General features: G+C 39.8%; 1 protein-coding gene across 1 annotated transcript in view; it reads right to left on the bottom strand.

The window, feature by feature from the left end:
- otogl (otogelin-like) overlaps window positions 1-13,815 on the bottom strand; it is a 48,879-nt gene that overhangs the window by 11,790 nt on the left and 23,274 nt on the right. Inside the window, exons 27-41 of the mRNA XM_053623874.1 lie at window positions 11,856-11,975; window positions 10,833-10,949; window positions 9,248-9,404; window positions 9,037-9,063; window positions 7,751-7,924; window positions 6,763-7,041; window positions 6,247-6,364; window positions 5,553-5,632; window positions 4,791-5,416; window positions 3,536-3,713; window positions 1,731-1,873; window positions 1,601-1,624; window positions 1,405-1,497; window positions 1,006-1,189; window positions 345-562 (exon numbers count right to left, since the gene is read on the bottom strand). Of these exons, the coding sequence (XP_053479849.1) occupies window positions 345-562; window positions 1,006-1,189; window positions 1,405-1,497; window positions 1,601-1,624; window positions 1,731-1,873; window positions 3,536-3,713; window positions 4,791-5,416; window positions 5,553-5,632; window positions 6,247-6,364; window positions 6,763-7,041; window positions 7,751-7,924; window positions 9,037-9,063; window positions 9,248-9,404; window positions 10,833-10,949; window positions 11,856-11,975 (2,538 nt within the window). The remainder of the gene's footprint in view (window positions 1-344; window positions 563-1,005; window positions 1,190-1,404; window positions 1,498-1,600; window positions 1,625-1,730; window positions 1,874-3,535; window positions 3,714-4,790; window positions 5,417-5,552; window positions 5,633-6,246; window positions 6,365-6,762; window positions 7,042-7,750; window positions 7,925-9,036; window positions 9,064-9,247; window positions 9,405-10,832; window positions 10,950-11,855; window positions 11,976-13,815) is intronic.

The raw sequence follows: 13,815 nt of genomic DNA, 5'->3' as shown, positions 1-13,815 counted from the left end.
TATATGAGTGAAGCTACAATCTATTAGTTTTACTGTAGTTAGTGAATAATTCATACCAGTCACTGGATAATAAGCTTTAAGAAGAATAACTGAATACTAAGCTGAAACTGTTGCCTTAAAGGCAACTGTGCAATGTGTTACAAACACATCTTTAGTTAGCATTATTAGTACCACTACAAGAATCTCAGGTACTTTACTATACTGCATTTTCTATATGTCATTATTATTTTCAATTCGCTGTCTTGCATTTGCAGTTTTTATATTGTGTCTCATTCTTGCTCTGTTCTGTTTTTGCTGATTAAAACAATACATTTTCCATAAATATTTATATATCTGCTCAGGACCTGGTGGTGACACTGGGAGAAGGGGCTCTGGTTGAGCATTTGAAAACATTTGGTACAGTTTCCCGTGGTGCAGTTGTCTCCCACTCTCCGGAAGTAATCCGTCTCCTCAGATGTGTCCACCATCCAGCTGTGAAGAAACACGGGGATGTCCTCCACGTTTCGCATCACAGTCCCGTTGGGCAAGCGTAAATCATCTGCTGGGTTACCGTCGCAGCAGCCTGAGAAACAAAACGCACATTCAAATGTCTCAAACACACTTGAAAATTCAGAAAATAATGATGTCAATCATCCATTGATCATGTCTTACGTACATCGATATGCTGGCATATAGAGTTTAGGATTAGCTTCACATGAATTTATTATTGTTCACTGAGGATTCACTTCAATTATGACAATTATGGTTAGAATCCATTTAACAATTTCTTTGGTGCCTCAATAGTATTTATAGTTGTATTATATACATACTTGGCCATGTCATTTCCCTTGTCTTGCTATGCTTATGTGCTTATATTAACTGTTATTTTACTCATATGACACTATAACAAGTTGCTATGTGGATGAAAACCATCGTTTGTTATTGAATTATAAAAAATCTGCATAGGAACAGGTGGGGACACACACACACACACACACACACACACACACACACACACACACTGACCGCAGAGGCCTCTGGTGGAGGTGTTATCGGGGGCGCTGTACTGTAGGACCATGATGCCGGTGCTGTGGTACCACTGGATATTGATTCCACTGGGGGTGTGAATGATGTACATAGTCCCTGTGTCATCGATATGCAGGTTCAATCTGTTGAACGGCAACCGAGCTTTGATCTGGTTCACAGATACCTACATCCCACCAGGCAAAGAAAGCATTACAGCTTAATATCCATAAATACAACACACAAAAAAATGTCACAAAAGATTACTCGTTCTAACGTGGTATATACTTTTAAAATAATGGAATAGACCGCTTGTGAGCTCTAATAAAATATACAGTAGCAGACAGTTTTTGGGTATGATTATGTGTCTAGCAAGATAATGTCCCATAAATGGCGGTGTACCTTGCGGTCAAGGCGACTGATAATGATCCTGTAGGCATGAGTGGTTATGTTCAACTTCTTAAAACACAAGCCAGAGGTTCCACCTGTAGGAGTCTATCAGAGAGAGAGAGAGAGAGGTAAGAAGGGGCACAAATTATAGACATAAAAGCTCTACTTTAATTATTGTCATCATATATTTCAATAACAGTCAACTTACAGGTCGTCTAATGTAGTTCACACTCTGAAACACAAAAAGAATGAGTTAATACTTCAGGGGGGAAATCAAGTATTCATGTTTTTTATGTATACTGACATAGGCTATTGGAAAGTAAGTGTGTGTTGTTCACCTCACTGGTGGGACATTTCTCGACATGTCCGACAATGTTCTCTCGAGGCAGGTGGACCAGTATATAAGAGCCGTTATCATACAGAGCAACATTGTTCCCGTCAAATGTGATCACGCGAAGGTCTGAGATTATAGAGCAGCGGCCTGACAGTACACACACACACACACACACACACACACACACACATATCAGTATCAGTGTCTGGGCTTATTTGTATAGCTAAAGTGATAGTAATATTAATATTTGTGTTATATCTTCCTTAAAGGTCATTCCATCTCAAGTGGTCCAATAATCACAAAGTTGTTTTTTTTTTGTTTTTTTTCCCCGAGTGATTGTCTTTCTGTATTGTCATTGCAAAATCACCAGGTGTTTTTTGGTTTGTTTTTACATTTTACTTGGTTTAACAACGACGGCCATTTTTGTGTCATGGTACACAACAAAATTTGGTTATACAGCCGTTTACGGAAACCTCAGTATCTCGACTCACGATGGGCCTAGCTCCATGGAACAAAAACGGATCTCTAGAGCACGTTATAAGGTACATATAGTATACAAACATTTCGCACATTCTTGTTGCTTAGACTTAGAACTTAAGTCCAAATGTAATGCTCAAGATTGCTCATAGTTCCACTTTTGGTGTCAGTTTATAATGGGAAGGGTTGGAGTCTCAGTCTTAATTCTTTCAGGGGGTACCTGGGTAAGTATGGTGTGTATGCAGAACATTTCAGGTTTGAGACTCTTATTTTTTTGTGAGGGCAAAAAAAGTCTTTTTATTTATTTATTTATTTTAGAAATTTCCTTCAATTTCATGTTGAATATCTCTGGTAGTGGACCAGGTACAAACCTGAAATTTTCACAGAAATAAGTTCTCTGTAGTAGCATTCTGCTGTAAAAATATTGTGTTTGAGATTGGAGGTAAACTCTGCAGACCAGTGGACCTTGAGGGCCCAATTTGAAGAACCAGCCTGACCTATCATGTTGGTACAGGTGTACAGTTGGTATGCATGAATAGATTTTATCCAAAGATAGAAGAAAAGTGTTAAGTTGGGTCTTTTACAAATGAACAATGTCATAAACAGAGCTGGGGTATTGTTTCTCCTGTGATAATAAAACAGTAAGTGACTTCTGAGCTGTAGTCAATTACTGCTTTTCATTACCTCCTAATAAAATGAAGCCTGAGACTCGAATCCTTCCCATTATAAACTGACCCTAAAAGTGGAACTGTGAGCAATCTTGAGCATTAAATTTGGACTTAAGTTCTAAGTCTAAGGAACAAGAATGCGCAATAACGAGTCCAAACTTCATAGTAGTTACTAATTAGTAATTCATTGTAGTTACTGAATAATACCGTATCCTTTAAGACGAATACCTGAGTAATAACTTGGAACCTTATGGAATTAAGATGCAAGACCATGTTTGCTCTCTGTATTAGTAAAAATTATTTAGCTAATGTTGCTGCAAACTTTGTTGTGACCTTGAACAGGGGTTCTTATGCCCATTTCATTCACAATACAATGCTCGGATTGTGCAAACGATTCTAAAGTCTAAGAAGGTCAGCGATAAAAAAACCAATGATTGCCAGTAGTAAGTCTGTTGCTATGCATCAGATATATCAGTCAATCTCTAACCATTAGTGGATAGGGACCACCATATCACCACCACTGTGCAGATACTATATAAGAGGTGGGTATTATTATTAGAACAGCAGTGACACTAACATTGTAGGGTGTGTGATGCAAGTGTATCAGGTGCAGCAGCATTAGTGATGTGTGTGTCACTGTGTCGGAATAAGGTGTGTGTCTTACAGGGACAGCGCCACAGTGGACAGCAAGGGTCTGTGTTGATCTGAATGGGCATGCCCAGCAGGTTACACTGCGGTTGGGTGATGTTGAATCTGCAGTGCTGGGAGGAGTTGTGTAGCATCAGCTGCCCATTAAAGCAGATGTACTCACTGCACTCATCAACTCGCACAGAGAACGGAGGCTAAACAGGAACAAAACACCCACAGAAAAACACATTCATACCACATTTCCACATGGTTTGAGCTAAGAAACCTTCCAGATGAGATTATGAATTGCCCAGTGACAGAATGTTTGCCAGTAAATTCGCATGAACCACACCACACCTCTTTAATCCCACCCCACAGCTGTAATGCTGCATTACTCTTGTGGTCACACTGGCAGCAGGGCAAGAATGCCTCAAGCTACAAGGAGTTATTGGATCGCAGACATGGGGTTTCACTACATTTAATCCTTTTCAGATTTAGAGTTAAGGGTGTGGGTTAACGCAAGAGTGATTTAGTGAACGAACAGCAAATAAAAAAAAACTGTTTGTGTAGGAGACACTTACGACTAAGACTAAGCTAGGATCCAGTTTGCTTAGCTGAGGAATATGAACTGAACTTCATTTATTTTTTTACATGAACTTAAAACTCAATGATGATACAATAGACTGGGTACGCAAAGTAAACAATTTGATAAGCGGCTTGCTATTTTGTAGCTTTATTTCATTTATTATCAAAACTTACGACGAGTAAGAATAAGAATTAGCTGTAAGTCTGTTTTACTTAATTATAATGTGTCGCTTGGATGGCTAGATCGCTCAATACAGTACGACACAGTTAAAAAAGTAACTTCATTTATTTAAAATTTTGTACTGATGCTTGGAGTATCATAATTAATATAATGATGAGCTCTATCACCCTATGCAGGGTGTCCCACGCCTTGTGCCCCGAGTCCCCTGGGATAGGCTCCAGGGTCCCCACGACCCTGTGTAGGATAAGCGTTACAGAAAATGGATGAATGGATGGATGGAGATGAGCTCTATTGTATGAGGTTTAAAAGTAGACTGTTGAGAACGTACCTACCTTTGCCTGATTGGCTAAACCTAATGTGGCAGTAATAAAAAGCAACTTCCTGTACTTGCATCATCTAAACACCACATCATCAACAAACCATACTATGTATGTTTTTTTTTTTTTGGGGGGGGGGGTTCCATTTGGTTTGTCCTTATATAATGCTGGCATGTTTAAGAAAATATTATATTTAACACTAAGCTCACCGTGCAGGGTCCAGTGGGGAGCACGAATGCAGGAAGGGTGGTTGTCACACCGAGTGTCGTGGGAGTTGAGGACGGGGCAGTGGACGTTGGCGCTGGGGGTGTTTCTGCTGTTGACGTCAAAATAAAGTCCCCGGTTACCGTGGAAACAGGGGGTGTCTCTGTGGTGATAAGAGGAGTTGGTGTTGTAATGGGAGGAGTGGTGAAAGGAGTTGTAGTAGTGATGATGTAAGTGGTTGTTTCCTCCGTTGTGGTCAGTATCTCTGTAGTGGTGGGTGGTGATGTAGTGGTAACAGAGGTAGTCATAGGGGGTGTGGTTGGCTTAGTTGTGGGCAGAGTTGAGGTAACAAAAGGGCTTTCTGTGATTGGTGGAGAAGATGTAAGGATTTCAGGAGTTGTTGTAATAAAGGTAGATGTGGTGGGGACTGAAGTAGGAGCCGCAGTCGTGCTAGTCGTAGTTGTGCCTGCCGTGGTAGGAGGCGTAGTCGTTGTGGGAGCAGCCGTGGTAGTCGTGGTAGCGGTCGTGGTTGTAGTTACGGTTGTCGGAACCATCGTGGTAGGAGCAGTGGTGGTTCTGTTAGAACGAGTCACAAACATGTAAGGCGTAGGAGTTGGTGAAAGTGTTATGCCTGCAGAGAAATAAAAACATACACAAAAAAAAAAAAACACACAAATTTCAATCATAAGCACAATTCCAACATGTTTGTATCGAGCAAAGCTGATGAGGAGAAAAATGTTGAAGAAGCAGATGAAGGTGATACTCACAGTCTTCTTGGTACACACACCTCCTCGTGACTTCATCCAGCACCATGGTTTTCGGACAGCGGGGGAAACAGCCTTCCACACTGCACAGCACACACGCAGGGTTCACGTCAGTGCCGTGAGTGCAGTACCACTCGCACTTTTACAGTGAGTTTTAAAATATACGTGATTTTAAGGATACCTGTAAAGATGTTTTTTTTTTGTCTACTGCATATACACAAACAGCAAACAACAAAACTTGGTTTTATTTCACGCCTGCTAGCCACTCGGGACAGAAAGAATCACCTGGAGAACATTACATTACATTCGAGTGTGATGTTGTTGCTGTGACCTTCCAACATCACAGAATGACACATGATGCAGTATTTGCACTCATTAATGCTGTCATGTCATAGTCATGTTTCTCGATCTTCTTCTCACTTGGTACACATGTAAACCATATGGAGATATTCACTTAGCAGCTTGTGACTACGGACTAAACGCCAGGTAGCTTGTCCTCCAAAACTGGAAAAAAAAACAACCTCTTATGCCACTTTCTGGTGAAACCCGAGTCATCTCCAAACACCTTTCCAGTTAGTCATAAAACGTGTCAGTTCTTCACAACATTGTGGCATACGTTCTCCAGGTGATTCTTACAGCCTCTGGTGGGGCTTTGAGTACTAGATCGAAGGCTGATGCATCAAATTCTGAATCTTACAGAGGCAAGAACTGGCAGCGTGTGGCATCAGGATCTCTGCATGTTTTCACACACGCGCTGGCACACGCTTGGTATTTCCACTCACACATCAGTCGATACGGAATCACAAAACTGCTCTCTGAAACATGAACAAAGTGGACACGGACAGATTTTTAAAAATCGCATTAACAATACCGTATTACGCGGAGATGGATTAAAGTTCGAGTCTGTTTAAATTTCGTAGTTTGTGCAGTTTAAATAAAAACGGCAAAAAAAAACTGCTCTCTTTGCACTCATGTCTACGCACGCACACAGACAAAGGGATCATATCAAAGGGATTCACGCGTCTATTTTCATAAATATTATTTATACTACTAACGATAGCGTTACATTATGTATATTGATTTCTTTTAAATAAATTTTAAAGAAACGGCCGGGGTTAATGATACTTCAGTTAATAAGCCCTGAACAGATGAGAAGGGTTAAATGTGGTCGAGGTCTACGTGTGAGCTAATGTGTTTATGGGAACTTTCTTACCCTCAATGGTAAAACTGCTGCTGGCTTTGAAAGAGTACGAGTTTTCGTAGCTCTGTGCACGTGCATGTGTGTGTGAGAGTGTAATGAAGACGCCCTTCTGGCTGTGCAGCTCAAAGGAAGATCGCCCGGGCAACCACAAGCCCTGGTGATGAATGAAGGTTGCCTGGCGGCGAAAGTCCTCATCGGGTCTCCAGCGCTCCAGGCGCACGACGCGACCCGGTGTGACAAACAGGAAGTAGTTTGGGCGCTCGGCAGACTCCAGCGAGACAGTAGGGAGTCCTGAGGACCAGAGCAGCATAACAAAAAGATCTCTAAGCTTTGAAAACAACAACATCAGGACTGAAAACTAACGTTGTAGCTCGCCAGCCAGTGTGATGAGTTGTTTTTCAAGAATTAGTCGCCAGTTAGGATTTTCACTAACCAACACACTGACCGTATACAATGGAAAATTTCTTATACCAGCCAGAGATGGTTTTAATTCCACTACAAATAAATGGGAAGAAATCCCTGGTCACAATCAAAAATTATGTTTTTTAAACCCTACTGTTTCACTTATCATCACACCCTTAAACTCCCAGTTTATTATTTAGCTATTCTTGTTAAACCATATTATTGACTAACGACTATTAATTTGTTCAGTAAAGTGAAACTAAAGCGTTTAAGGAATGACCAAATCTTCAAAACATCCAAATCTACCCAATATTTTGTCCATATATGACCTGTACGGTAGGCTTGCATGAGATGAGAGCTATCGAGATCAGCTGTGAACAGTCACTCTGAAGAGTCAAGCTGACTGACTACAAAGCTACAAAATGGTATACCGCATATAAACAATATAATTCACTTGTTCTTGATATAATTCACCTGCCAGGGGAAAAACAAAACATAATACTCACATTTGGCTGGCAGGCTGGTGTTAATTTCCAGCCTTGATCACCATCAAATATCATGTAACGTGTAATAATCACATGTAAAAGTGTGATCTCACGTGAAGCTCGCTCTTTGTAAAGTCCACTGGTGATCATGAGGTTGAAGATGGCAGTTGGCTGAGCGCTAGTCTTCAGCAGAGGAAACACCTCTCCACTACTCACATTTGCTCCAAACACACACACTGAATCATTCAGCTCAGTGGCGGACAAAGTGAATGGACCCTCACCCAGCTCTAAACACACACACACACACACACACACACACACAGATGTAATGTAGGTGTGTAGAGTTGATATTTTTAAAATAAGTATTTCTCAACATGTCTATGGACCATATTCACAGTTTCAGGAATATTTCTGCATCCTAATATCAATCCGCTGCATCTGTAGCGTACGATTGATTAACGCGGATAAACGTTTAACATTATTATTTATTTGGACAAATAAACAGAAAGCCTGTTTACTCCAAACTCAATTATAATGGAAGAGCAAGGATATTTAGTGTCACAATCTCGCCTGCTTTGCATTGCAGCTCCCATGGCGACGCGCACCATGAGCGCATTTTGTTTTAGTTTGACTTCCTGTGTTCCTCGTTTCTCTGCCCCTATCCTGTCATTGGTTTGTTTTCCTGAGTATTTTCACCTATTTCATGTTTTTCTCTGATTCGTTTGGGTATAGCTACCCTGTGTTTCCCTTTGTTTGTCACAAAATATTTGAAGTCGGGTTATCTATATCTTCTTTATATATATCTTATTTATATCTTATTTATATCTTCTTACTTACTTAGTATGTGTGCTTCTCATTTTTCCTGATTTTGGCCCAAACCTGAACGATGTACTCTACGATTATGAATGGTCAGCCTTTAAGTCTGTCTGTCTTCATGATTTGCAATTCAATTCAATTCAATTGTATTTGTATAGCGCTTTTAACAACAGACATTGTCTCAAAGCAGCTTTACAGAAACATATAAACACAGGAAAGAGATTTTAAGCGTGTGGATTTATCCCTACTGAGCGAGCCGGTGGTGACGGTAGCGAGGAAAAACTCCCTAAGATGATATGAGGAAGAAACCTTGAGAGGAACCGGACTCAGAAGGGAATCCGTCCTCATTTGGGTAACAACGGACAGTGTGAAAGTAAAGGGAAGTTCATTATGGTTTTATATGAAGTCTGTTTTGTTGAACTTGTCCACTGTTCACTAAAGGAGACCCGAGTGCAATATTATATGTGGTAAATTGCAGTCCCAAGGCCATCGCAGCGACCGTAGTCCCAGCAACTGGGACTGTGGTCAACTCCCTATGTACAGTAAATAAATATACGTTTAGCAGATGGAGGATAGCACACACCTTGGTTGTAGTATTCACAGTCATATGCTGTAACAGAAAGAAACAAAGAAACAATATCAAAATGCAGGTACTGTTGTGTTTTCTAGTGATGTGATAGTGTGTTGTCTAACTAATTAAACTGATTCTGATGATGGACAGCAGGCGGAGGTCAGCAGGTCAGCAGGTCATGGCATTGTTTGTGTGCGTCTGCACAGAATGTGTGTGCGCTTACGGCAGACGGTGGGAGATCTCCAGTGTACCGTGACACCGTGTTGGCAGCACTTATGTGCGTATGCAGCAATGCTGGTGCACAAACACTCGCAGTCGCCCCCTCGATTGCAGTTGCAGGTGTCTGTCAGGCAGTTTTTATAAAACCAGGTCACGTCCACCTGGGGGTTTGTCAGAGATTAGTCACACCAGTGAGCATAGAACAATACAGCAGGTCAAGACACTAAGTGTCTGCTTAGCTAGATTTACACTCCCATTCAGTCCGTGCCAATCATCATTATAAACAAGGCTAATGATACACACTGGCACAGCAATATAAATATACCTAAAGGGTCCGGCACCCTCGTGAAAATGTGCCAAAATTAATATATACACTACCTGTCAAAAGTTTGGGAGCGTTCATACTTTATTTATTTATTTATTCATTCCACATTTAAGAATATTAATAATAATAATAATAATAAAGTCATCAAAACTCTGGAGTAACACAAATGGAGCAATGGGAATTATGTTGTGATAAAAAAAAATCTAAATAATTTAGTATTTCAGCATCTTCAAAGTCGACGCCCCTTTCTGCCTAGAATTTCCAGAAATGTATTCTTGGCGTTTTCTCGACTGATTTCTTGAGGAATTTCCCTGAGATGCTTTTTAAACAGTATTAAAGGAGTTCACACCGACGCTGGACTCTTATCGGCTGCTTTTCGAAATATTTCCCTCCGAGTCATCCGTTTAAAAACATATATTTTTGTAAATAAAATGTTAGTTTTCTAATGAAAGAAATGAATACGTCGGCACGATTATATTTTTGTCTACGACACCGATTTCACACGTTTAATCACACACCTTCAGATCAAAAGCTTTTTAACATCATGAGAAACATTTCAGTCGGGTGTCCACAAACTTTTGACCGGCAGTGTGTATATAACGTATAGTACACGTAACTAGCAGTAATTTCATCTTAACCACATGGGAATGATCAAGGAGTTTTATTTCAACACAAATGTTTTCTAGAATTAAAAAGTTTCTAATTTCTCATCACTCATATGCACAAGATTCCTGACTGTCTATAATAGTATTTTTCTTCATTCTGCTTATGTATTCTTTACCTGACTATCCTCCCTCTTTTGCATTAAAAGCTTCTGTAAAAAAAAAATAATAATAATAAATTTAAAAAATAATAAAAAAATTTGCTCAAAAACAACAGGTTTGTAGATGAAAATAAATTTTCAAATATAATTGTTCCCTGAGAAATGACGTTTTTTGTGTTTATTAGTTATAGAGGTGCACTTTTTTTTTCAGATTTTCAGTATTGTTTTAGCATAAAATGTTTTTACAATTTTTTTATTTAAATAGAAAAAGCCTTAATTTCCTTTTCTTATGAAACCACACCCCCTGCTGGACATGGGCTAAAATTCAACCAAGCATTTTCTCATCACTTGGGAATCTTACCCTTAGCCCTACTGCTATCTGCTGGTGCATCACTAACAGACATTCGTAACTCTCTGTGTGTGCCGTGGGTAAGCAATGACCTTTTTTTTTCTTCTGTAGAACACAGAATATGTCACTAAACTCCCAAAGGAAGCACTTACCACATTGTGGCATGAAGCAAAAACGTCACTGTACAGAAGGGCGCACTCTCGCTTAGCGTATGGCTGTCTGATCAGGTCCCCTTCACATGGTCTGCGCACTATAAAATCACTCTCACACTATGTACAACGCATACACACACACACAAGCAGAATGCACTCAGTTAAACAACTGTTCATCAAATTCTAAAAAACGTCCCATGTTGTCCCTCAGTGCCTTCCAATCAGACGGCAGCGAGCAACGTCGGCAGCAGATTACTTCTTAGGATAAGCAATCCTTCAAATCTGTTAACCAGACCAAAATTCTACGAGGTTCATATGTCCGCTCAAAGACTGCCAGAAGTTCAAACTAACTAGCTAAAATGAATGCCACTTCACAGTTTATATACAGTATCTAACCACTAAGCTATTCAATAAATACTAGGCTAGTCATATTTAGCACTAGAAAAAAAAACTCGCTGCTTGTTTTTTTTTTTTTTTTTGTGTACTTTTGTGCGTTCACTTGTAGCAGCGTACTCCGATGTTAAAATGCAGAGTTCCTGTGCAAAAAAAGTAAATATGCCTGCATTTTAATATCTTAAAACTGCCTCCTTTTAGCATGTTTATTACTCCCCTACCACCCCGTGCCCTCTCTCGTTTGTCTCGTACTGCCCCGCTATCTTATTGGTGTGAGATTTATTTCTATGTTTTAGATTTTGTATAAGAGTTTTGTTTTATTTTAAACGTTTATGTGAGATTAGGCTAATTTATGCTGTGAGTCATTTATATTTCAGTATAATTGTGTTGAGTATGAGAAGTGGTGCTGTGGCGAGTTCACGTTGGGGTCGGGGGACATGCGCAAGAGAATGGCGCGAAAAAGTTCTGGTCTGTGACTCAATGAGGAAATGTAGCTCTGACAATAAAGTTAGTAAAAGCTTTATTTCTAAGTGTGTATGCCTGCATTAGTCGAACCCGTTTAGAGATTTCGCAAGTTCTTCTTAACCCCTCTTACACTGGCATGCAGCATGCCTGACTGCACTCACGTACCTGGCCAAGAGCCCAGCTGTTTCCAAAAGCCTGAGCATTGCTGACCTCCATGTGCCCTGCTGTGGTCATGTCATTCACTGTCACCATGTCAAAGTTCCCACACATGCCACTGAACTGTCCCTGAAAACATACACACACACACACACACAGTTTGGTTACTGGTAACCTTTTACCAACAACCATTTGCTAAAAGGTTGTTGAACGTCTGTTGAAAGTAAAGGTGGTGTAGGTATTCATTTATTTGGCTAAGGAAAGTGCTAGAATATTTTAAAATCAGTTCCGTAAAAGGTGCTGCCTGTGAGGTAAACTGCAATTACAATGAAAACATTCACAAGCTTTCTCTTGCCCCTCGACTGACCCCACGTCTCTGTCGAACCTACGCGTGAGTCATAGATATGAAAAAGTCGATGTTTCGTTAGGCTGGACACGTCACCCGCACCACCACCTTCTATGAGGCAGCTTTCCAAGTTGAGCTCAGTGGCGTCAGTTGAATTCAGGTCATGTTTTTTAGATCAGGTTAAACAAATGACTGGAAACAGGTACGTTTTTGCAACATTGCAGCACGTACAAAGGTGAGTTTACACCGTTTAGTTTGTGCGACGGATGTGCAATTGAATATCACTGGCGTACGCTATATGGCCAAAAGTTTGTGGACACCTGACCGTCACACCCATATATGTTTCCTCAGTAAACTGCTGCCACAAACTTAGAAGCACACAACTGTATAGAATATCCTTGTATGCTGTAGCTTTACAATTTCCCTTCACTGGAACTAACAGGCCCAAACCTGTTCCAGCATGTCGATGCCCCTGTGCACAACTCCAGGTTCATTATGACATCGTTTTCCAAGGTTGTAGTGGAAGAACTCGAGTAGCATGCACAGAACCCTGACCTCAACCCCACTGAACACCTTTGGGATGAACTGGAACGCCGACCGTACCCCAGGCCTCCTCACAAAACACCATTGCTCAACCTGATCTCAATGCTTTTGTGGCTTTTGAACGGACGCTTTAAAATCTAGCGGAAAGCCTATCCAGAAGAGTGGAGGTTATTATAGCAGCAAAGTAAGGAATAAATCAGGAATATGATGTTTAAAAAGAACATATCGGTGTGACGGTCAGGTATCCACAATCTTTTGGTCATATAGTGTATTAACCTGGAGCCGTACTTGGAAATAATATTTCTGTGACACTAGCATAATATTAACAGTATATCTGTAGTATATACTGTAGTATATCAGATTCCCTAACCATAAAGTCACATCTCTAGTTTATATTTATGACATTTTGGCAGACGCCCTTATGCAGAGCGACTTACATCGATCTTATTTATACAACTGAGCATTTGAGGGTTTAGGGCCTTGCTCAAGGGCCCAGCAGTGGAAGATTGGCAGTGCTGATATGTGAACACACAACGTTCTGATCAGCAGTCAACATAAAAACCAACATAATGTAGCACTGCTAGCTGTTTTACATCATCAACCTACACATTCACAATAATTCTGCAATATGAACATTTATTAATTTATTATTATTTATTGCTCACCCTTTATTCTTAACTTTTCTGTATATAAATGAGGTATCACTCATCTGTATATATTCATATTTGTATTCATCTGTACATACACTGAGGTGTTCATAGTGTACATATTACCAATATTATTATCTTTTACTACTATTATTCTTATTTTTCTATTCCTATTGTGTGTGTGTATATATATATATATATATATATATATATATATATATATATATATATATATATATACACATTTTTTTAGACATTTTTTTTCAATTCTATTCCTATTTATTAATGTGTATTCTTTCCTATCTGTTTTTTTGTGTAATTGAGCTGCTGTAACGAGAGAATTTCCCCAGTGTGGGATCAATAAAGTTTATCTTATCTTATCTTAAATGGAGCTGTTCGTAAATGCGTATAAAATGTGAGGTAGCAACTCTAA

The sequence above is a fragment of the Ictalurus furcatus genome, chromosome 4, assembly GCF_023375685.1.
Source record: "Ictalurus furcatus strain D&B chromosome 4, Billie_1.0, whole genome shotgun sequence".
Lineage (NCBI taxonomy): Eukaryota > Metazoa > Chordata > Actinopteri > Siluriformes > Ictaluridae > Ictalurus > Ictalurus furcatus.
This window is presented reverse-complemented; position numbering and strand designations above follow the sequence as displayed.